The sequence below is a fragment of the Antennarius striatus genome, chromosome 6, assembly GCF_040054535.1.
Source record: "Antennarius striatus isolate MH-2024 chromosome 6, ASM4005453v1, whole genome shotgun sequence".
NCBI lineage: Eukaryota > Metazoa > Chordata > Actinopteri > Lophiiformes > Antennariidae > Antennarius > Antennarius striatus.
In genome coordinates, this window is record NC_090781.1 from 14,615,792 (window position 1) to 14,637,966 (window position 22,175).

At 38.4% G+C, this 22,175-nt stretch overlaps 3 protein-coding genes across 7 annotated transcripts in view; 1 reads left to right on the plus strand and 2 right to left on the minus strand.

The window, feature by feature from the left end:
- LOC137596221 (rho GTPase-activating protein 42) overlaps positions 1 to 8,826 on the plus strand; it is a 68,059-nt gene extending 59,233 nt beyond the window's left edge. For 2 of the 5 annotated variants that reach the window (XM_068316530.1, XM_068316534.1), the window contains 8 exons: positions 270 to 375; positions 2,355 to 2,514; positions 2,780 to 2,930; positions 3,111 to 3,506; positions 3,798 to 3,954; positions 5,297 to 5,359; positions 5,465 to 5,544; positions 6,294 to 8,826. In XM_068316530.1, the coding sequence (XP_068172631.1) occupies positions 270 to 375; positions 2,355 to 2,514; positions 2,780 to 2,930; positions 3,111 to 3,506; positions 3,798 to 3,954; positions 5,297 to 5,359; positions 5,465 to 5,544; positions 6,294 to 6,382 (1,202 nt within the window). In that variant the 3' untranslated portion in view covers positions 6,383 to 8,826. The remainder of the gene's footprint in view (positions 1 to 269; positions 376 to 2,354; positions 2,515 to 2,779; positions 2,931 to 3,110; positions 3,507 to 3,797; positions 3,955 to 5,296; positions 5,360 to 5,464; positions 5,545 to 6,293) is intronic. The other 3 variants (XM_068316531.1, XM_068316532.1, XM_068316533.1) reach the window with 3 other exon arrangements.
- Positions 8,827 to 8,980: 154 nt separating this feature from the next.
- pgr (progesterone receptor) lies at positions 8,981 to 13,766 on the minus strand. The gene is made up of 8 exons (XM_068316536.1): positions 12,513 to 13,766; positions 11,986 to 12,095; positions 11,190 to 11,306; positions 10,685 to 10,990; positions 10,258 to 10,402; positions 10,018 to 10,148; positions 9,499 to 9,656; positions 8,981 to 9,398 (listed from the first exon to the last, which is right to left on the minus strand). The coding sequence occupies exons 1-8, from the start codon at positions 13,415 to 13,417 to the stop codon at positions 9,243 to 9,245; spliced, it is 2,028 nt and encodes a 675-aa protein (XP_068172637.1). The 5' UTR covers positions 13,418 to 13,766; the 3' UTR covers positions 8,981 to 9,242.
- A 918-nt stretch (positions 13,767 to 14,684) lies between these two features.
- trpc6b (transient receptor potential cation channel, subfamily C, member 6b) lies at positions 14,685 to 22,174 on the minus strand. Its single transcript, XM_068318042.1, has 12 exons — positions 21,888 to 22,174; positions 19,936 to 20,672; positions 19,616 to 19,801; positions 19,250 to 19,414; positions 18,616 to 18,832; positions 18,072 to 18,299; positions 17,672 to 17,936; positions 17,302 to 17,497; positions 16,796 to 17,002; positions 16,506 to 16,562; positions 16,098 to 16,173; positions 14,685 to 16,002 (listed from the first exon to the last, which is right to left on the minus strand). The coding sequence occupies exons 2-12, from the start codon at positions 20,662 to 20,664 to the stop codon at positions 15,869 to 15,871; spliced, it is 2,460 nt and encodes an 819-aa protein (XP_068174143.1). The 5' UTR covers positions 20,665 to 20,672; positions 21,888 to 22,174; the 3' UTR covers positions 14,685 to 15,868.
- Position 22,175: the final 1 nt, after the last annotated feature.

Consider the following 22,175-nt stretch of genomic DNA (forward strand, 5'->3'; position numbering starts at 1 on the left):
ATGTAAATTGTTTTCATTTCAAACAAGCAAATACTAAATCAACTAAATAGTTTTCATCTCAGAAAATGCTTTCATGTCATGTTTATTACATGACCTGCACACCATTGCAAGTTAAAGTTGTTTTAATTTTAAATTTGTTTCTTTCTTTATTCTTAGTTCTTATCTTATTTCTACATAACGCATTAAAAACAACTTCAGTTCCTCTGTTTTCTCTCTGCCCAAGTATGTGAGCCTACAGATCCTATTCATTTTCATTTGCCTTCCCGTAGAATCGGATGACCAGAACTACAGGGTGTGTGCTGTTCATGCTTTGGTACATAAGCTGCCTGACAGGAACAAGGAAATGCTGGAGCTGCTGATAAAACACCTTGTCACGTACGTATTTCTGTAATGAATCAGTTACACTGCAGCCTTAGAAGAGGAACAGCTCTATGAGAAGAGATAAAAATTGCATAGACTGATTAAATTGTCTTTACACTTCAGGGGCTCTTTAATACATTTGTAGATGCCTGTAAAACTCAGTCAGTATCTGGTAAAGAATAAAACTGTCAGCTCATGATTAAGAGCTTTCATAGGTGCATTGGAACTGTAGGTTATGTTGTAACTGTTGTTCTCTGAATAAAGAAGCTATCCCTCCATTTATCTTCATTCCATACATGCAGGGATTCAACTGCAGTGATGATGTGCATGATGTTTCAAACACTTCCATCTTCACACTGCCAATATAAGGCCAGTCTGCATTGATACTCAGAATTTGTTAGATTTACATTTGATTCTGGACATCTGAGGTGGTTGTTCTTTCTTGACTCTGAGAATGATAGTCATATAGATAGATAGATAGATACTTTATTAATCCCGGAGGAAATTGCATTTAATCCCGGAGGAAATTGCATAATGTAATCAACAACGTTCTGTCATATTGAGACTATCTCTCCTCATGGTTTCATATTCCAGGCACACTCTAGGATTCCTGTAAGACATCTCTGATAGTCAAATCATCACAGGTCCAACAGAGGTCCAGGCTAGCAATATACAAAATGTACCAATCCCTTTTAATGCCGACAATGTACAGGACTGTATGCTTGATGCCACCCAGAGTCTGATTGGCTCCCGCAAGATGCCGAAATCTGCATTCATAGTGGTGTAAGGCTGTTGTGGCACTAGACTATGGCACCTTGACACAAATCAATAGGTCAGAAGACCAGTTGTCTGGGGCAATGGACAAATGTTTTAGAGTAGCGCACAAAACAGATTTGGTGGATGCAACCATATTCAGCCAGTTACAATCAGGTCAATGTAAGCCAAGCCTAAAAGGTTACAGCTGTTCAGATCTCAGACAGAAATGTGTCGTTTACATTGCAATGGAAGTCACAGCTCCATAGACAGAGTGAAAGCATGCTGGGAAGCACAATGTATCTGCAGCTCAACTTGCTGAATTATTTGTTTGACCAGTGGGACTGCCTGGAATGAGATAGTGGTCTACACCACATAAGGAGCTAGTCAGTAACCCTATGGAATGTGTGGCTCACATCTCTGACAAAGCACCCTAACCTGGCAGAATAGGGGCCGTTTTTTCCTCAGATCTTGTTCTTCTATTGGGGAGAGATGGAGAATGTTTTATTGAGAATGTGAGAAAGCCTTTGGGAGAAAGGCCAGATCACGACATCATATTTCTCCACTATTAGCCTGTAACAAACCTAACATGAGGTTGAGTGAACTCAATCTGATAGCCCTGGGAGATGTCAAAATTATCTGGTAGCCACCACGAGGCCAGATGACCGGCTGGGGGTGACTGGCAGACCTGACAAAGTGAGAAACTGAGGAATAAGACAGAGACTTTTTGAAAACTGCCATATGAAGACTGAACTTGTGTGTCCATTTCCATATATGCTTCATAATAGCCTGCAGAATGCAAATGATAGTGTATTTCTAGTTGTGTTGTCAGCATTAGCTCTACTTATTTGTGTAACTCACTGTACTTAGACAGTGGTTTGCAACATGCAATGTGCCATCTGCTAATTAGACTCTCTTCTTGTTGTTGTTCGTATTATTATCATTGTTGTTGTCGTTATTATTTTTTAATGTGTTTCTATTCTTATACACGTGTTTGTATGGCCAGGCACACTGTCTTGCTCTGTCAACAATGATGTATTGACTGCTCAGCCTGGAGTCCTAAAAATCTGACTATACACACCGGTGTACTCACACCAAAGCAGCTGGTCCGTCTCACAAATTTTTCCATGTCATCTTCAAGCTGGGGGCAAATCTTTGTACAGGCAGAATATACAACCAGCCTGAGAAGTAATCCTGGTATTAAAAAGCATATACTTTATAGCCATGTCTTTCACCTGCAGGGTTTCCAAACAAAGTCAGTTCAACCTTATGACAATTTCCAACCTGGGGGTCATCTTTGGACCCACATTGATGCGGTCACAAGAGGAGACTGTGGCTGCCATGTTGAACATAAAGTTCCAGAACATTGTGGTTGAAATACTTATCGAGAACTTCATCAAGGTGATTTCTTTTTGACTGTTGAGGGCATTTTACTTTAGCAATATGAGCATTTTGATTCTTACCTTACTTCCATCTTAAACACTGGCAACTGAGCAACTTATAATACATTTCAAGTGTAACTTTCTTGATGATGATGATGATGATGATGATGATGATGATGATAATGATAATAATAATAATGCACAATATATTGTTTTGTGTGTGTGTGGGGGGGGGGGGTGTATGTGTTTGTGTTGCATATTGTAATTTATTCTGGACCATCCAGATCTTTCACCAGCCACCAGATCCCAATGTGCCTCTGCCTCAACCCCAAAGCCGGCCCGGCTCTCGCAGGAGTCGTGCCATATGTCTGTCCACAGGGCACAGAAAGCCCCGAAGCCTCTACACCCCGACGCTGTGTCTGGCGGATGCTGAAAGTGAGTACCAAAGCAATAATTATCACCGTAGGTCATCACACTACGTTACCTCATAACCTGATGTTCGCTTTTTAATATTTATTAGACATCTGTGCATCTGTCTCAAGACATTTTTCAGCTCTTTTAAAGCCAAAATCCCTTCAGCAGGTTTTAATGAGTGCCTTGTATGCCTTTTCTCTGGTCCCTGTATAGGTGACACTTTTAGCAGCAGCCTAAGCAGTACCCCCATGGGCAGCATGGAGTCCTTGTCCTCTCACTCTTCTGAGCAGAACAACTCCTCCAAAACAACTTTCTCTACTCAGGTCAAGGACAATTTCCTCATGCAACAAACACCATCATGGCTTTTGAGCAGCCCAAAAAGTGCTGTATGTATTAGCAGCCCAGAGTCCAGCTCCAGGGAAGACCCGAGGCGTACAGATGGCGACTCAGAGGATGGTCTTAGCCTGTCCTCAGTCACTGTCATACCTAAGCTGCCTCCTGCTCCCCCGAAAGCCCCCCACAGTCACACTGCCCACAGATCAGCACTTCTGAACCTCTCACCTGCTCCCTCTCTGAAGTCACTGCATATATCTGGAGGTAGGATTATTATCAGGTAATGCAAGTGCTCTCTTTCATGAGATGATTATTTTTGTTTCCCTTGCAGTAATTAAGTAGAAAGAAAAATGTCTTGTTCAGGACAAAAGTTCACACAGAAGTTTATTGTAGTAAGGTGTCCCTCCTGGACTTAATACTTAATACATAATGAGATGCACAGCCAATTATTGACTTAAACATAATATGTAAGGCACACAGAAAAATAGAAAATCAGACTGTAGTGTCAGTATGTTATTTAGAAAAAAGAGTAGTTATTTCTTTTCTCCTCCAAAGGCCAAAGTAGCTGCTCAGGATCTGTCCAAAGTCTGTCCCTACATGAGCCTAGAGAGAACCTAAGGCCCACTGAACACCCAGACCTTCCACCAAAACAAGTGTTACACCGCAGGATGGATGCCTCATCCAGCAATGGATACCAAAGACCTGGATCAGTGTAATGTGTTTTAAAATGCTAATTCATTACGGTGTCACATCTGCTGACCTGCTGCTTTCCCTTCTCTTTCACTGTTGACAATGTTGACGTTGACTTCAACCTACTGTACATGCCTATCTTAAAAATGTCACGTGTTATTTATTATAACTACCTTGTTTGTACTCAGCAGACCAGAAAAAATATGCGCACCTCTGGTCATAGTAAGATTTATATTGAGATTCTACCATAATATGCCAACTCCCTTTCATTATTTTGTCTCATCCTCCAGTCTGTTCCCTTGTTGCATTTTGATGTTCTAAAGTTTTACATGTAAATTTGATTTCTTGTGCTAACAAATTCCATACATTTAAACATACATTTCAAATTCAGAATTTTATACATTTTATAGTAGCACTGTAAGTAAAATTAAGTTGTTTGAATTCACAGATATATTCAAGATTATGGTTTACATACAGAGTATAGACTGACAGTACATGTGACTTCATTATTCTAGGTTGACCCCTACCAGCTCTATTTTATTCATTGTACTGAAACAACTAGTGAACAAAAACATAATTATAGTTGGATATTTGTTAAGCTAAAGCAATGGACAGTGGAACATTACCTTTACTGTGGAAAAATATATATCTTATATTGCTGTACTATACACAAATGGAAAATCTCCCTCCTAAGCCCTCTCTTTTGCGCTCTGATTATTGCGAGGTTTCTAAGCTCAGATGAGTATGTGCTTGGAGATTTATGCCTTTTCCTTTCTGGTGGGAGATCTGGCTTTAATTACGCTGTGCTTGCTCTGGGGTTGATGTGACCCAGTAGCAGTCTGCACTCATTCTCTCAGTACGAATGGATTGTTTGACTTGTCATGTCTGAGAAGCTAGTCACATAGTCTCCGAAGTAGTTTCCTTGTATAGCACCCACTCAGTTTGTTCTAGGCTGTGTTGTCCCCTTGACACTGCTGTCGTTAAATGCAGGGAAAAAGACAGTCTTTTTACATAATTTAATTCAAGTCCGTACCATGCTGAAGCTCACGTCGGCTGGAGGAAGGAAACCTCCCATATTATGTCATCATGCCTTCACCTCCTTCTAAACAATGAGGAATGTTGGCAGTGCTGAGAGAAATTGGACAGACTTGATTAGATTTATATTTAGGCTAGAATTTCTCTCTAAGATACAACAGCTGATTTAATTGTCGTAGACATATCAAAATACATTATTTACTATGATAACTTGATCACTTGGCATATTATTCTTACATCATCTTTCAAATCTCCCCTTCTCTTGTCAGTTATATTTATCTTATCAGTCAGTCAAGTGAACTATTCCCTTGTTTTTCATCTTGTTCCAGGGTTGCTGCCAGAGCATTGCTTTTTGAAAATCTCTCTCCCTCCCAGTCTGTCCCACTCGGAAGGTGCTGTAAAAAATGACACCATGCACTGCATTTGTACCTAATTATTAACCACCTGCATTTCCTCCCAACTTATCTCTACATTGCCTTCTTTTGTTGTCTTCATAGAGATGCCAAAGCAATGTATTCATGTGAGGCAGAGCACAGCCATGAGCTTAGCTTCCCCCAGGGGGCGCAGTTCTCAAATGGTAAGCAGAGACAGAAAAAAACAAACACTTTTGTGTGCTTCATCAGAGAATTACTTGTATAAAATCTCACTAGGGCACGTATACCTCATTATATAAGATTACTGGACAATGTACACAGACAATCTGCTGTGTTTTGGCAGCTTGGATGTTTCGTGGAAGCATAATATACTTTGCTCTTAGTGTGACATCACCAGTTACAATGCCAAAATCTAAACAGCCCTTGGATATTTTATTGCCTCTTGCCTTTTCCATGATGACTTGGCCCTCAACCAGAGCAGAGAGGTCACTGTAACCTAGTGATGGAAGGCACCAGTGCCTGTTCTCTGTTAACACAACAAGCAGAGCCAGAAGCCAAGCACAAAAACGTCAACAATCGCTCCCTACCACTTACCGGCAGGCAGTGCTTTTATTGCTTTCAATATTAACTGTGCTCTCTGCAGCTTTGTTCAGCATATCTGCGATATTGTTGTAACTGATCAATTTTATAGCTGTTACAATGATTACTGTTGTTTGTACTTTTATGTTTTAAAGTACTCTGTACCAGTACATTGCCTTCCTTTAACGAGGAGTCTGACCCAGAGTTAACCTCAACTATTTATGTTTCTTCTTAATATATGTTTCTTTCATAATTTTTTATTTATTTTGGGGAAGTTGTGAACGATAATGGGAAAAGTGGTTCTCTTAATGTTACACAAAATCAAAACACTAATTCTCTCATCCTTTTTTTAATCTCCCTTTTTGTCTTGTAGTTTACCCTTCTGTTGAACCAGGCTGGCTCCAGGCAACATATGAAGGAAGAACAGGTTTAATCCCAGAAAATTATGTAATCTTCCTCTAACTCCGATAACAGGCTGGTACATATTGCATCTTTTTCATGGCATCCACGGGAAAATAACCGTGATTCTTGCCGTTTCTGCTGATAGCTGATAACAGCTGGCCTGCATTTTATATAGTCTTAGCAGATATCGACAAATACAGTAACTAATTTAACATTGCCAAACTTCAGAGTCTGAAAACATGCCTCCTTTTCTGTGAACTGTGAAATGTTGTGAATCTGCACAGATTCAGCTGTTGAAATGAAACAGGCATGACATTATAGACAGATATGACATTATAGACAAACACACTTACATTAATGCTTTCAATTCCAATGCAATCCCACATAATTAAATCAACTGCACCCCATTCGACAAGATTTATTCTCAGAGTTATACATTATATTTTATCCATTCTATTATATCATATTATATTAACATACTTTTGTTTTAATGCAACATGTAGGTTCTTTGTAGCAACTGTAATAGAAAAACTGTGATTTGAAATAGTTATAGTAATCTAATCTATTAGAACAAAGTTGACAGTATAAAGGGCTTGCACCTTAACTTTTGTATTTATGGCCTGTGATCATAGCATTTTGACTGAAATTGCCCACTGCTGCAGTGCACTTTCTGGTTAACCTTTGGTACTGTACTGAATCACGTAGTAGCTGATCAAAAAAAATACACCTCATAACTCTTTATTACTGTAACTTATCACTTAAAACATATAAAATAATTTTTTTATATCACATTATGTTCATGAGGTGGAGCTTTCAAGTTTTGACTTGTGGTACTGTAGTCACTGGTACACTGGTGTACAAGCAATGTCATTTAATAATTCATTTTATATTATTGTCACAGAATTTCAGAAGTACAAAGTTCAAAACTGTCAAATAACTTCAGAAATCCTTTCAAATGAAAGATCAGAAAGAAAGCAATCAACGACTCTTTCGTTCCTCAGTTATCAAGAAACTGATAAATTCCCACAAGTAAGACTTTCTATGATACCCTTACGTGTATGTGGGAAGGTATCTGAGAGCCTGCACTTAACAAGATCAGGATGTTCTTTTCCGTTTGCATCTTTAAGACTGACCTTGAACATAGATGCTGGAATAATACTAATACTCCCTTTCCAAGTGAGTTTTTAGAAGCATCTTACAGAAATTATATCCAAATCTTAAATATGTAACATTTTGCATTCTTGTTTTATAAGACAAGCTTGTTGCAATCATATAATATATCATGAAAGTTCATAAACATTTATATAAATAAATACTGTGATTTATCAAACCTGTGGTCCACATTCTTTGTCACTTTTATTGAGTTTAACTTGTGTTCACCGAAGCAAGAAACTCAAACTATGATAGGCAAAACATATGACCAGTGAGAATATATTTAAAGTAGAATCAAGGGTACAATACAGTTGTCTGAGGTCGATTCGGGGTTACTCAAGACAATTTTTTTTTAAGAGATATTAGTAAATGTAGGATTTCTAATCTTCTCATTAGTGTTGCTTTGCCTCAGGCTAAAATGTCTTAGGAAACCTACTATCATGTAATTTAAGGTAGGGTGAAACAATAACTGTCGTCCACTGTTGCTTGTCTACTTATGGCGTAATGGAACCAGTGCAGTCCAGAAGAAAGACTTTTTCAGTTACAGTTTCAAAAAATCAAAACAACCTCTCATTTCCAATATCAATATACGAAAAGAATATCAAAAAATCAAAGGAAACACTGACAAATCTCAATGACCACGGGAAAACAAATAGAGGACTAGGGGTACGTATTTCTCTTTTATGATTTGGGTTCCTTTCTTTTCACTTACATATCGTGTGTTTGTAGTACATTTCATAACATTTTTGCTTAAGATTCTTTTTATTTCAGGTTTTCTATGTATCTGAGCTGTGCACATAGTTTTTTAGTATTCACAGTTCTCACTGTCAATGAAAGCTGATCATTTCCATGATGCCATGCTATATACAGTATGTTTTGTTGATTGGCAAAAATCATATACTTTCCTTTTAACAGTGCAGGCCAAAATATAAAAACTAGTTAAAGTGGGTTCATACTAGTGCAAGTATGAAAAAAAAGTGTGTTTTATACATTTCAGTATGCGGATACAGAAGATCCTGAACATGGTTTATTTAGGCTGGTTTATTTATGCTTTCTGTTTTCAAATGAACTAACGCACTCCATGTTTATTACATTTTTTTTAGATTGCATTGATGTCTATTTTATATTTTGTTAAAGATTTAGAAGTGAAAAAAAAAAACTTTGTATCATGAAAATAACATTTGATGGAATGTGAAGATGAATCACTCAGTTCTAATTCACCCAAGACCATCGTGACTTTTCATAAGATTAATTAAATCTACTTATCGTAAAGGTTTCTCCTCCTACAATGAGTCACTCAACTGCTTTTCCTAAAATCACTTCATGAGCATTAGTGGCATATTTCATTGTAAGATAATAAAAGTGGATGAAACATACTGATTTTTTTAAAAATGTTTGTTTGTTTTGGGGTTTTTTTGCATTTGCCTCAAAAAAAAATAAATCTGCATCCTTAGTTGCTCTCAAAACATACTGTTTCCTTTATCTACTACAAAGGGGCCATTTGTACACAAACTGTATAGATGGAAAAGGTGGATGCACCAGAATAATACAGAGGAGTTTTATTGATGCCTCCGAATTAAAAATCTATGGACTGTTTTGAAGGAATATGTTCATTCTCTTTCAGTTCATTAACATCTAAATAACCATTTGACAAAGTATAGATGACTAACTGCAGAAACAAAGGCTATGAAATATCCAGAAAATGAAAGGTCAATAATCCAGTCATGAGATGTCTCTGTGGAGATGGCTGATAGTTTTGTTGGTATCATCACTTGGTATGGAATAACAGGGGCCTCACCATGCCTGCCAAGACCTTGGGCAGTTGGGAGGCAATAACCTCTGACATCATCTCTGGAAACTCCACTTTCATGGCATCTGCCTGGATGAAGGTGCTCAGACAGAAAAGGTTGACCTTCTTCACTATCTGTCAGCAAAAGAGATATTCATGTTTGCTAGGGTATTCATTACAACACTCAAATAAAAGCATGAATTAATGTCATTCTGGGATACATGAAGGCACTTACATCGTGCATAGCATCCATTATTTTGGTGAGGTGGTAGAACCGCTGTGAGCTGGCCACCAAACCCTTCTCCTTCATGTGGATAGCCTTGGTCAGCTCCCGGATGTAGTTTTGTCTCATCTCTTCAAATGCTCCCTGACTTTTGAGTCCCTCAAGAGGCACTATAGAGCACACAGGACACTTATAAATTCAAACTATATTATTTCCTATACATTATGTACTGTGAATTGTAGTTCAGTTATTGCATTTTATAAAAATGTAACAAATACACTATAGCAAAAGTGCAATCATCAATGGTTAAAACCATGTTTTTCAGTCAATGTAAAACTTAAGACTTGATACGGTAACATGCTTCCTGTCAGGGTCCAGTCACCCTGTCCAGCACTCCCTTTATTGCAATGTGCAAGTAGCTGGTCGTCAAAGCTTCACATCTCTGCTTGCAAACTGAGGTTAATTTTAAAAAGGCCACCATAAGTTTAAAGAGAGTCATCTTGATGCACGATTCAGGAAGTCTTATTTTACCTGTATTGAGTAATATTATAGCTTTCATGCAGAGAAACTCCTCCCGGCTAACTTGAAGATTTGCAAACTCTTGAGGGATGAACTGTATGGCAAGGCAGAGGTCATAAATCGGAGATCTCCTCATTTGTTCCCTGGGAAACAAAAATAGTAAATGGCTGATATTCCATGATATTCCATTAGTTAATTATGAATCATTCCGAATTTAAGTCTGTCTGTTTTTTTCAGGGTGATGTCACTTACTGACTAAGAATCAGATCAGGTGCAAAATATAAATATTCACTGGTGACATTTTGAAAGGAGCGCCACCCAAGAGAGAACACCATCAGGTTCATCCACGAATACTGGATGAGGGTCATCTGATCAGTAATGTGAAGATTACGAAACCCTTTGAAAGAAAATGCAACCCTATATTAGAAACCATTGTTAATAGACTTTTTCTGCAGTGTTTTTTTAAAATATATATGCAGTGATGGATCATATTTGATTTCCGCTTAAAAAATGTGGCTCAACAAATAAGGCAAGATTGATTTCTAAATCTTATTTATTTTTAACATTTCCCTTGACAGATGATGTCTATGTCATGTCAGAAAACACTATCTCAGGCAGTCGTAACGGTTGATCACCATAGGGACTAATGTGACCCTGAGAAATGGCACAGACCCATTACCTGGCAGAGACTTGGACCATTTCACAATCCACAGCAGCTGTTTCTCACACAGCCTGTTGAGACTGTTAAGCAGCAGATGAGGAACATCAGGCTGGTTGTTGTCATAACCTGCGTACACAACCTCTGGTTCAATATTTTCCAGCATACTGAGGATCTGCTGGGAGAGTTGCACCTCACGAATGCCTGGGATGCAAGACACGGAGGTCAAGGCTTGATTGTCACTGGACATGGCCAAGTGGGATTGGAACATCATGGACGGGGCCAAACCTAGAGCTTTCAAGGCCCCAAAACGCTTCAGCTTCCTTCCTGTGACATGAACACAAAGCCTAGTTACATTTGATGACAACTGAAACAGTTCAACAAAGGGGCTTCTTATACCTTAATTCATTGAAGTCTTTTGATCTCAACATTTGAAACCTATTTTTGCTGGTGATGCTGATCATTTCAATGTGTGCATTAGTGTCATGTTATATCAATCACAAAGAGAAATCCAGCCAGATGGTACCTCCAAGCATCATTCCCGCTTGATAGCACTTTCGAAGGCGGCATGCGGGGCAATTTTTCCTCCGGATTTTGTCCACAATGCAGTCATTTCGACCAGCACAGAGATAGCTATGATGGCCTGTTGAGTGAAAGAGTACCAAAAATTCACACAATTTTAACACTGCTTGATTCTATATATTTAGGTAGGAGGGGGAACATATGTTGGCCCAACCAGGGACTGGAGTTAAGAATTAGCACTAGCTATAAAATCGATGTATATGCATAGCATCAGCTGCAAGCTTGTCACTATGTTTGACTGCTTTGTCACTGTCAAATAAATAAATATATAAAAAAAATAATGAGGAGGAAAAATGGCTCTCAGCTATTGACATGGCTACTCCTTGCACACTTAACCAACACTGAGGAAATCTAAAGAAAAAAATAGAGGGAAAGCTGTGAGGACACAGTGACACGGCCATGATGAGACATAGTGGCTCTCATGTATCTCGTTACAAGATAACAAGAAAAACAAGTTCAAGATGAAGAACACAGTGAACATTGGTCAATGTGATACTGTTACTAATGACCTTTAACAACTACCATAGAAGGTCAATCAGATTTGATGTGGTAACTCCCCTTCAGCTATCGAGACCTGTGATAGCTGATATTAGAGATTATTAGTCAGGTACAGTCTGTAATCCCAAATTTAGTATTTTTAATTTAATTTTTTTTATCATTTAGGTCATCTGTCTGGAAGACTAACCATCATTAACCAAAACTTCACATATCCAAAAGTCGGTCAGAGATTTTTCACTCACCTTCGACTGCTCTTTTAAAAAAGACTTTACAACTCCCACAAGTTAAGACTCCATAGTGGCAACCAGATGCCTCATCTCCACAGATTATACACATTCTCTGAGGTGGCATACTAAAATAAAGAAAATACATGCATTGACTGAGAATAACATATTTTGAAGTGAAGAAGCTTACTCATCATGTCCTAAATAACATCGTCATATGACTGTTTAGACCAATCTGTCAAAGCAAAAACTAGATTAAGTAGAACTGGATGTTCTCGATCACTTCAGTCAGAAGGAACAGATTACAGAGAGACAGATTACTATGAATTAATTATTTTTCCACTTGGTCAGACTCAAACTGTCCATGTGATTCAAACAGGTAGGCCTTGATTAAGAATGATAAATCTTCACAACTATATGCTCTGGCAAGGTTTTCACAATACCCCATCTTCTAACGATCACATCAGAATACATAATTCAGAGTTTATGTCTGAAACCATTTTTGTTTTGTTTTTGCATCAAACATTGTGACAAAGAATAATTACCCAGGGAAATTGGAGAAGGGCGATGGGTTCCTCTGTGCCAAAGCCTGGCTCTGAACTCCATCATAGCTGCTGTGCGTAAAAGCGCCCTCGGTCGCCCCTGCAGACTGGCACCAGTACTGAGGCTCCGCCGGAGGTGTCTGCGTCGGCCAACGGGGAACTTCATTCTTGTAGGGCATCAACTGGTTTGCTGTATGTCTGTTTGCATCAAAGTTGATGGCAGTCATCCCCGACATGCCACACCTGGAGTCAGTCCGCACCTGGCTGAATGTTGGCAAATGCTCTGAATGGTTAGGGTCGATCAAAAAGTTTGGAGATCCCTCCATCGCGGGTCGAGGAACCGCCGTGGCGGCCGTGAAGCTTGTGGATTCCCCGTTACTAAGTCCCAGTTGCTGCTTTCTGTTGGTTTCACAGCTGGTCTCAATAGTGGGTATCTCCGATGATGAATCAAAGTTTGGACAGGTAGTGTCCATGATTACAGAAGGCTCTTTTTCATCCTTGATGAACTTGAAGTCTCCGGTTGTCGTGGAAAGGTTCAAACTTCCGTCAGGCAAACTTTCAGATGATGCCACATTCGTCCCCTGAACACTTGCAAACTCTTCCCATGGCACACTGTTGCACTTGAGATACTCACTGCTCCGGTCATAAAAGTGCTTAGCAACAAGTGAACCATCGAGTATGTTGCATTGTTTGAAAACTGTGGCGTCATCGCCTGTATTTAGATCGTGGGTCACCGTGCCGCCGTTTCCAAAATTACGCAGGGCAGAGGATACGCAAATTAAAGTTTGAGAGTCGTTACATTTCGTATTGCTATACCCAGCTCCAGTCATTCCATTTAGTCTTGTATCGGTGGAATCGGCGATTGAAGTACTGATGGTGCTCATCCTTTCGTTTGTTTTATTTTCCATTTTCTGAGCCGCGATGCGCGCACAAGAGTGGAGTGCGCCCTGGCGTGGACGGCGGAGTGATTCGTGGTTCAAAGACTCCGCTGTAGTCCTCCTCCTCGTCGTGCAAGGCTGTGACTTGGACTTTCTTTCACAGAAGTTGGTTCCATTCAACTTAAAAGTTGCTCAAAAAAGTTTTTTTTCTTCTTCAATTTTCAGCCTTTGATGAGGACAACGGGACATGCGTTTTACGTTTACACAAATATTTCGTATTTCTTTTCAAGGCTGTCATGTCTGATCACGCAGCTCCCAAAAAAAACTGTCCACATTCAGACTAAGTATCCAAATTCTAGTGCGGATGATGAGAGTCAAAGCAGAGTGGACAAATGTACATGACAAGTCGATCATTACATCACAACTACCGCAACATCAGCAGCCAATGAGAATGAACAATGAATCACTTCAATTTCAAGGGTCGTTAGTCTCCACCCTGCTGCTCACAAACGAGGAACGACAGGGCTACACATTTGTGGAAGTCATATCTATCTATCTATCTATCTATCTATCTATCTATCTATCTATCTATCTATCTATCTATCTATCTATCTATCTATCTATCTATCTATCTATCTATCTATCTATCTATCTATCTATCTATCTATCTATCTATCTATCTATCTATCTAAAGTCTGTAATGACACAAAAGCAATTATAGTTTTCTTTAGTTTTGTGCTCCTCAGAATATAACCCTTTAATTAAGATATTTTGCAATGTTTACATATTTGCATAATTAAGGCTGTTTAAATGTCTAAATGCTCATTATTTGCCATGTAGCTGCCTAAACACAAGAAATATTTGATAAAATTGAAGACTGTTTACCTGTGTATCTTCTTCTTCTGTATGGCGGTTCTTTCTTTTAGGAAGGAAACTGTGTCATGAAACCCTCACCTTGTTTCCATCTATCTAATTTATATTTCAGTCATCCAAAATAAATAACAGAGATAGTTTACTCTTCTAGTTAATCACTCAAGTGTGAATGTTGCTGATGCATGTAGTTATGATGCCCTCAAGAGCCTTGGACCTCTCTCCTGCGTCATCTATTTGATATCAGGAAGTTCCACAAAGTGGCCTACATAATTCTTAGATAACCAATTTGCAATTTATCTTCATGATGTCACTGATGAATCCTGCAATGACCTATTTTTTACACAAAGTTTAAAATGGAAATCAAACTCAAAGTTTATGTTTTTTTAACCTTTATTTAACCGGTTAGGTCAGTAGGTCCGTTGAGAACATTTTCATGATGACCTGATGTTCACACATCCACGTTCATACACCAGTGTGTGCCTTACCCAAGAAAGCAACAGAGAATGAGTGGGATGGAGTGGAATTTGACCCACTCTCCCATCTAAGCCACAGCCAACCATAGAAATCACACACATTTTAAATATCTATGTAACATCGCCTTCTGGTATTGTTTAATATTTTTTTTCAATATTGTAGGCATGCGGCTATAAAACCATGACACTAGTCTTCATGATGTTGGTGTTACACAACAATGTTGTTGTTATTTTATCAGTGTTGGAATAACTACTATGTCCTTCTTGTAGATTTCCATGGTAAAAATAGCTCTTGTTAGCTCTGTTTGGAGATGTGACAGCTAAAAACTGGTGGTTTTACTCTGGCTGTAGGTGGAGGTGAACTGTTTGTCTCCGTGACAGGTCGGACTGTTCTCAGGCATTTGTCTTGCTTCACGGCAACCATAAGAGTATGAGAGCATCTGCTGCAATGGTTTAAACAGTCCATTAAGCCTCTGAGGTGCATGAGATGGAAATAAGCATTTAATGATATGCATTAAACATAGATCTTTGTGGTCCACATTTAATTATTCATTACATTTAAGAATTGATGTTAATGTCCTGTGAAGAAATTTAGCTGTAGTTATAAATATTTCTACAGGTACATAAAAAACTATCACATAGCTTGAGATTCACAGACAGTACTCAGGGTAATGTCGCCAATAATTTTATGTTATTTTTATGTTATATCTTACTTATTAACCTGCCATGTATAAAGTCAAATGTATTTCATCCAGATTGCTGTTCTGTTCAAGATATAAAGATAAAACTTCTTGAAATGAAACCCTAACAGCTGGTTTATAAGCATCATCATATATTAGCAGTCAGTGGTGCACATCAGTACAGTGATGTGCACCACTACAGTCTGTGTAGCAGGAAAGGGTAATGACGATATAAATAGGTTTATACAGTCACAATAAGGGGAATCAGCAATGTTATCATTTTTTCCAATTAAAAATGCAGGACGTTTACCTTTTAAGCTTTTAAGAATTTCAAAATTGTGAATTCAAGTCTTTGACTGAGGCCCTTTCCGGTGTCCATTAAAGAAAAGCATGAACTGTGTCCAGTTAATACACCTCTATCTTTTACATTCTTGAAAAAAATTGTCTGATAATTTTTATTTCTGCTGAGTGTGCATAACTTTTCCCAATTGCCTAATGAGTTTTGTCAGTGTATCAATGTCCTGGTATCCCCTTTCCAGCAGTTCATAGCGAAGACTGGAGATGTCCCTTTTGATCTCTTTGAGTTCACCTGTGGGGCAATAAAAAAAACACACTTATATCAGGTTTCACAATTCAGTGACTAATATGAAAAGCACTGTATTCTAAAAACCTTGGTATACTCACCTTCATTCACTTCACCATTGTCTTTGTCTCTCTGTGATTTCAAAATGTATCTTTTGGTGAGACGACTCATTATCTTCTGTATCAAGGAATGCAAGATAAAAGTCTTATTCTGATGCAATGATTTACAGATAAACAGTCAGTTAAGCTTTAAGTAGGGCAGTGGCCAATTTGAACTAAAAGGCATCACAACAGGATTTGACGCACTACCAATTTTAGATATTTGTTTTTAATTAGAGGAACCTTTTTTGAAGCACCATTATTTGTTCTTTATTTATAACACGCAAAGAATACTTATTAACATTGCATTATTTATATTCTTGTTGTTTTTATAAAACCAAAACCAGAATAGACAACACACTGTTAACCCAGATTTTCTTAATAGTTAATTGACACTAAAAGTTGCTTTACTTGGTGATGGCTTGGACACAGCGATGCTTCCACAGTCAAATCTTCCTGCTGTCTCAACTAAGAATAGAAACAAATATTGAAATTTATATACGTATTTAAAATTTTTATCAAATTACATTAAAACATTCTTCTCAGGGAAAACCTTACCCCTGCTATTTTAAATTATGACACACGAGGGCGCTGTACACCAGTATCGAAGACGCGCCAATTGCTGTAATTTCACATTCGAGACAATAATGTGGTAATTTAATTTCTTGAAATATCACAGGTTTCTGCATATGATGCCTCACCTTATTTATCTCCTCATCATCATTTGAATTTTCTTTGTTTTTCCTTCCTGGTTCATTCCAGAGAAAGGCCTTTATCCCCAGTATTAGGGAAATGAGAGATGTGAGGCTGGGTAAGAGGTTGAAGGGCACAGGCAGTGTTCCACCATGCTCGAAGTATGAGAACCAAAGCTTGGCTCTGGCAAACTTCCACTCAACATCAGCATCATCCTGCATTTAAAGTGCAACAAAGTAATATTTATAGGAAAAACAAGTCATTCAAATTCCTTTCCCTGCTAACATCTCTTTTAAAAAAATCACAGCTGCGTGGTATCATTGTCTAAATGAAAGAAAACAAAATGTACAAATTCAATCAGCAGTAAATTGTCTATTTTTCCAAATTAATTTATTCAGAAAAAAAACAACAACTATTATCTCACTACCAAATAGTCATCATCATCATCATCAATGTTAGTATAAAAGCAGCAACTGCATATTATTGCATTAAAATGTGAATCGTTACTACATACCTCAATTTCTTGAAAGGAGCTGTTGAACATGGCAATGAGCATATTCAGCAAGACAATCACCATGATGATGTTGTATACCCCATACAGAATATAGCCAATATTCTCAATGAATTTATGGTCAATGTTAAGGACAACTGATTTCACTTCTGATAAGCCAAAGATTGCCCAAAATAGTGTTTTAAAACTCTCTTCAAGCCTAGAGGAATGGAAAAACAGCAATTAAAGTAGCATAGTGTAATCATTATATCAAAATAACTTTGTATGCATTTAACAGAAATTGTATCTGAAGGCAAAACTGGTGCACTCTTAACTATTTTTTTAACAAAATTCAGGCAAACTGTGTTTTTAGAGTAGCATATCCAGCACTTACGTTGTAAAAGCATTGTTGTGTTTTGCTCCGAGGTAGTATGAGTAGAGATTGAACATTCCCACCATGAAAGCCACAAAAACGGTTATAAAAATCACCATGAACTTAAAGATGTCTTTTACTGTCCTCCCCAGTGAGATCTGCAAAGGCCCAAAGCTCTCATTGGCAGGGAGAACATATGCAATACGAGAGAAACTCAGCACGACTGCAATTGCATAGAGGCCTTCAGAAATAAGTTGCGGGTCTGAAGGCATCCAGTTCATTCGAGCTGAAAATAAACAAGTGTAAACTGCCCTTCAAATATCAAGTATTGTTTTGGGATTTTTTATTATGACTTTGAATGACAATAAAATTGCAACTAAATCATATGTCAATACTTTGGTATTGTTTGGGCTACACTTACCCAGTTGAAAATACTGTATGTCAGAGGGCAAGGTCCCATTGGACAGGTCAGCATGGTGCCTGTCCATATAGCATTGGGCAGAATATGCATGCCAGAAAGCCATTAATCTAGCAACGAAAGACGTCACAAATATAGCCAAGATACTAAAGTCAAGAAGGTTCCAGGGTTCTGATATGTACTCCCGGAGGTCCTGTGACCAAATATCTTTACATTCTTTCCCAATCTTACCTGTTGGAAAAACAAACAGTAAAACACATAAAACACTGATATGATTTTAACATGTGTGAACAATAATTAAGAGCACTAAATTAAATAGGACTTAATGTTGCTGTAACAAACTGAAAGTGTAAAATACTTAATACAGTACTAATACTACAATAATTTACTACATGTCGTGAGCATGTTGGTGCACAAGTACAAGTTTCACACTCCCATTGACAGTTGTTACTGTCAAAGTGTAGGAGTTTAGCTTAAACATAGAAAAACAAGAGAGATAGAGGAATATATTGACATTATGACAGGGTGGAAGGGTTTGACTCATGACCTATGACCCAAGATATGATGAGAATCTCCATCCAGGTGAAGGGAGTGGTCGTCATTCGAAACAGTTTTGAAGGGCGGTCATGGATAGTCATGTTAGGCAGCAGTGACGTTCCAGCAAACCGGTCTGCTGCGTTCAGGACCAGTAGGCACAGAAACACCATGAAAGAAGCAGCATGGGCCACAAACTTCAGGAACGGCCCACGCATGAGTTTCCCTAGCTGTCATAAATCATGGGATTGCAAACAGATTAAAACATCAAAATTAGTGTATAGTACAATGTATCTGTAAAATTGTTATATATAGAATGACATCAAAATTTAAACCTCAACACCAAACTGCCATCTATATAGCAATGGGCAGTTGGATGCATACAAAACATTAGTGCTGTTAGCGAATTCCTCTAAAGCTGCACAGCCTGTCATATTGTCATCTTAAAGTTAATGTAGCTGATGTATTTGCAACACTGGCCAAAATCAAAACCTTGAAGACATGGATCAACACAGCAGAGATATAAAATGTAAGTTCTATATTGGTCTCATTTTTATCATTGCTAAAAGTGGTTGAACTGCTTCCTGAAATTATCAAGACAGCAAACTTAGAATAGTTAGTTAAACATAACATATTCAGAAACCAACCTTACTTGATGGTGCAATCCAGTACATCAGGGATAGAACCGGCAACCCCACTGTTACACCAAGGACAAGAAGGACTTTAACGGCTGTGGTTTGCTGACGTAGTCCAGACACATTCTCGTACCAAATGGAGAGGAGCTGCTGCTGGCAGTTTGGATGTGCCACGAACTGCTCCAGTGTGTGTGTGCGTTCATGTGTGTGTATTTGTGTGTATGTGTGTGTGTGTGTGTGTGTGTGCGTGTGTGCGTGCGTGCGTGTGTGTGTGACCATACGGCATATGAAAGAAACAGAATGACACAGAGAAAGAAGACAAATATTACAAGAGTCAATTCTTCTCCTGAGTAGTAATCTGTTTCTCAATATGCTTACCTTTTTGACTTCATATTTGATTGCAAGTTTTAACCTGATCAGGTTTTGCTGGCTGAGCATTTCAGAGCTTTGACATGATTCAGTATCCCCACTTAATATGGCTTTTACTTCCTCTGTGTTTCGACACAAATCCAAAAGTCCCACCACAAAGTCTTTACACTGCATGGACAGCTTCTTATAATCATTCTGAAATAGACAAAGGCATCATCTGACGACCATTAGTCTTCATTATTCTTTACTATTTTGAATCAACATAAAGAAAACTGTCAGACACTCAAATCAATGTAAACAAATAAATCTCTATAAAATCTATACTGTACCTTGAACTCCTTCTCAATGTTTGCCAGAACCGCAAGCTCATTGCCCAGCTCCAGAGCCGCCATCACTGGGTCTTCATTGGAGAGGGACAGATATGCTGGACTGGCGAGTCCTTTATACGCATTGATTCGAGATTGTGAATGACTAAATGAGTCCTGTCTCTGTTGTTCATTGCAGATCCTACACTGACAGAAGTAGTCATGGGGCCGTTCTATTCGGGCCCCCTTCATCAAAAGTGTATGTACAATTTCATACTCATGGCACTGAGAAGCCAGGATGATGGGAGTGATGTCTTGAGAGAAGCGTGTGCCATCTTCATCATAGGCAAAGAAGTCATCACGTGTCCCCGCCTGTCTGGGACTATTGGTCAGCCTCTGACCATCTGCAAAGGCCTGGTGGCTCAGTATCTCCTCCACAATGCGAATGTAGCCTTTACTTATGGCTAAAAGCAACGTGTCTCCTATTCTAGCGAGGTTGTTCTGACTGAGTAGAAGCCTAGTAACCTCTAAATGCTCATTAGCAACTGCTAGCTGCAATGCATTCTGGCCCATGTAGTTCACGCAGTTGATATTAAGCTCCCGGACTTCCTCAAGCAACCGCCTCACCTCAAGAATGTTGCCATATTCTGCAGCGTCTAAGAAAAGCTCCTCTGTCATGGAAAGACAGGAGGAAGACCGAGCATGAGACAGGTAGCTGGCAGCCTGGAAAGCTCTTGTCCGTGGTTTGGCCATGAGTTCTCCTTAAAAAAGATATAAACATTTGAGATGATAACTGGATCATCATATGGCTGAATCTCTGTGTTAATGAAATATCCAAAAAATTTACCATGAATATATCACAAAACAGGCACACCAGTAGTAGGAGTCTGCATAATCAGATTAAAAAAACACCTTTCTTTTTCTACTGCATTATGGAAAACTATAATAACCCAGCAGTGACCTAAGAATTGACTGGGCGAAAGGGTGCAATGGACAGCTTGTCTCACCTAATTTCTAAATTTCACCGCATGTGTGACACCACCCACAAACTCATCATCTGCTCGCCTTCTCTCCATGACCTGGAGCTGTCTGTTCACTTCTCTCTCTTATAGTGGGACGGTCTTATTTTGCCTTCAAGGCTATTATTGAATGATATTAGTCACAGTTGATAGTTAGTCCAGTAGTAAACTTTAATTTACTGTTTAAATTGGGGCATTATGCACTTTGTTATACTCTGACCACAGTACAAATGACAGTGAATATGTTTATAAGTGTAATTATATTTTGTGCCATTGTAAAATGAGCATGTGTACCTTCTGCTCAGTAATTACATTACAACAATGTGGTTATCTCAGAACAAATTGCTTGAACACAGATTATAATAGATGATAACAACTTGTATATCAATCATAATTAGTGTTAATAAGATTTTACCTAAGTGAACACCATTATGATCATGAACAGTATATATACTGAATTATAAATTCATCAAGCTATTCATCATTAATTTAGTCAACATTCACCCAGACCAAATTAATATGGTGCCATGTTTCTTTTTCAGACTGGGAAATTCTGAAAATATTTTGATTATCAATATGACTTTAAAAAACCCTTGATCGAGGTTTTTATTAACTTTTTTTGTATTGTTTGTTTTTTGTCCTTTTTTTTTTTTGCTTTATGGGCAATGTTGCTACATGAAATTTTAACTTACATTGCTTTGACATGACAGACAAAAATGGCAATAACATCATTACCTGACATACTGCATGATGACAGAAAGATTTACTCAGCATTTCCAATATTAGAAAAAAAAATGTTTTTCACATGAAAGCAAGATGAGACAAAGGGTGTCAAAATAGGAGAAACAAGAGATCACAAGGTCACTCTTATACTGTGAAAAGTGAGCGGAATGCCATCTTCAATATATTTTTCACACTATACATTCTACTGATACACTAAAAGGTCCATCTACTCACCCCTCTGATCAGAAGACGAATGTTCGGATGTATCTTCACTTTATCTTCTTCACAAGCCAGAGCGACTATACTGTAAATGCCGGCAATCTGCAACTCCCTCAGTTGTGTCCGACTAATGACAGCTCGTTGATCACCTTCGTGAGTCTCTCTCCTCCCACCTTGGCTCCTGATGCTGACGATGCTGCCTCTCGGCGCCTATGAGTGATTCCCAGAAGCTTTTACTGTGTGGTTTATTATCAATTGGCTTCTAACTTGCAGATTAACCATTTATTTGTAAATTAATATTTC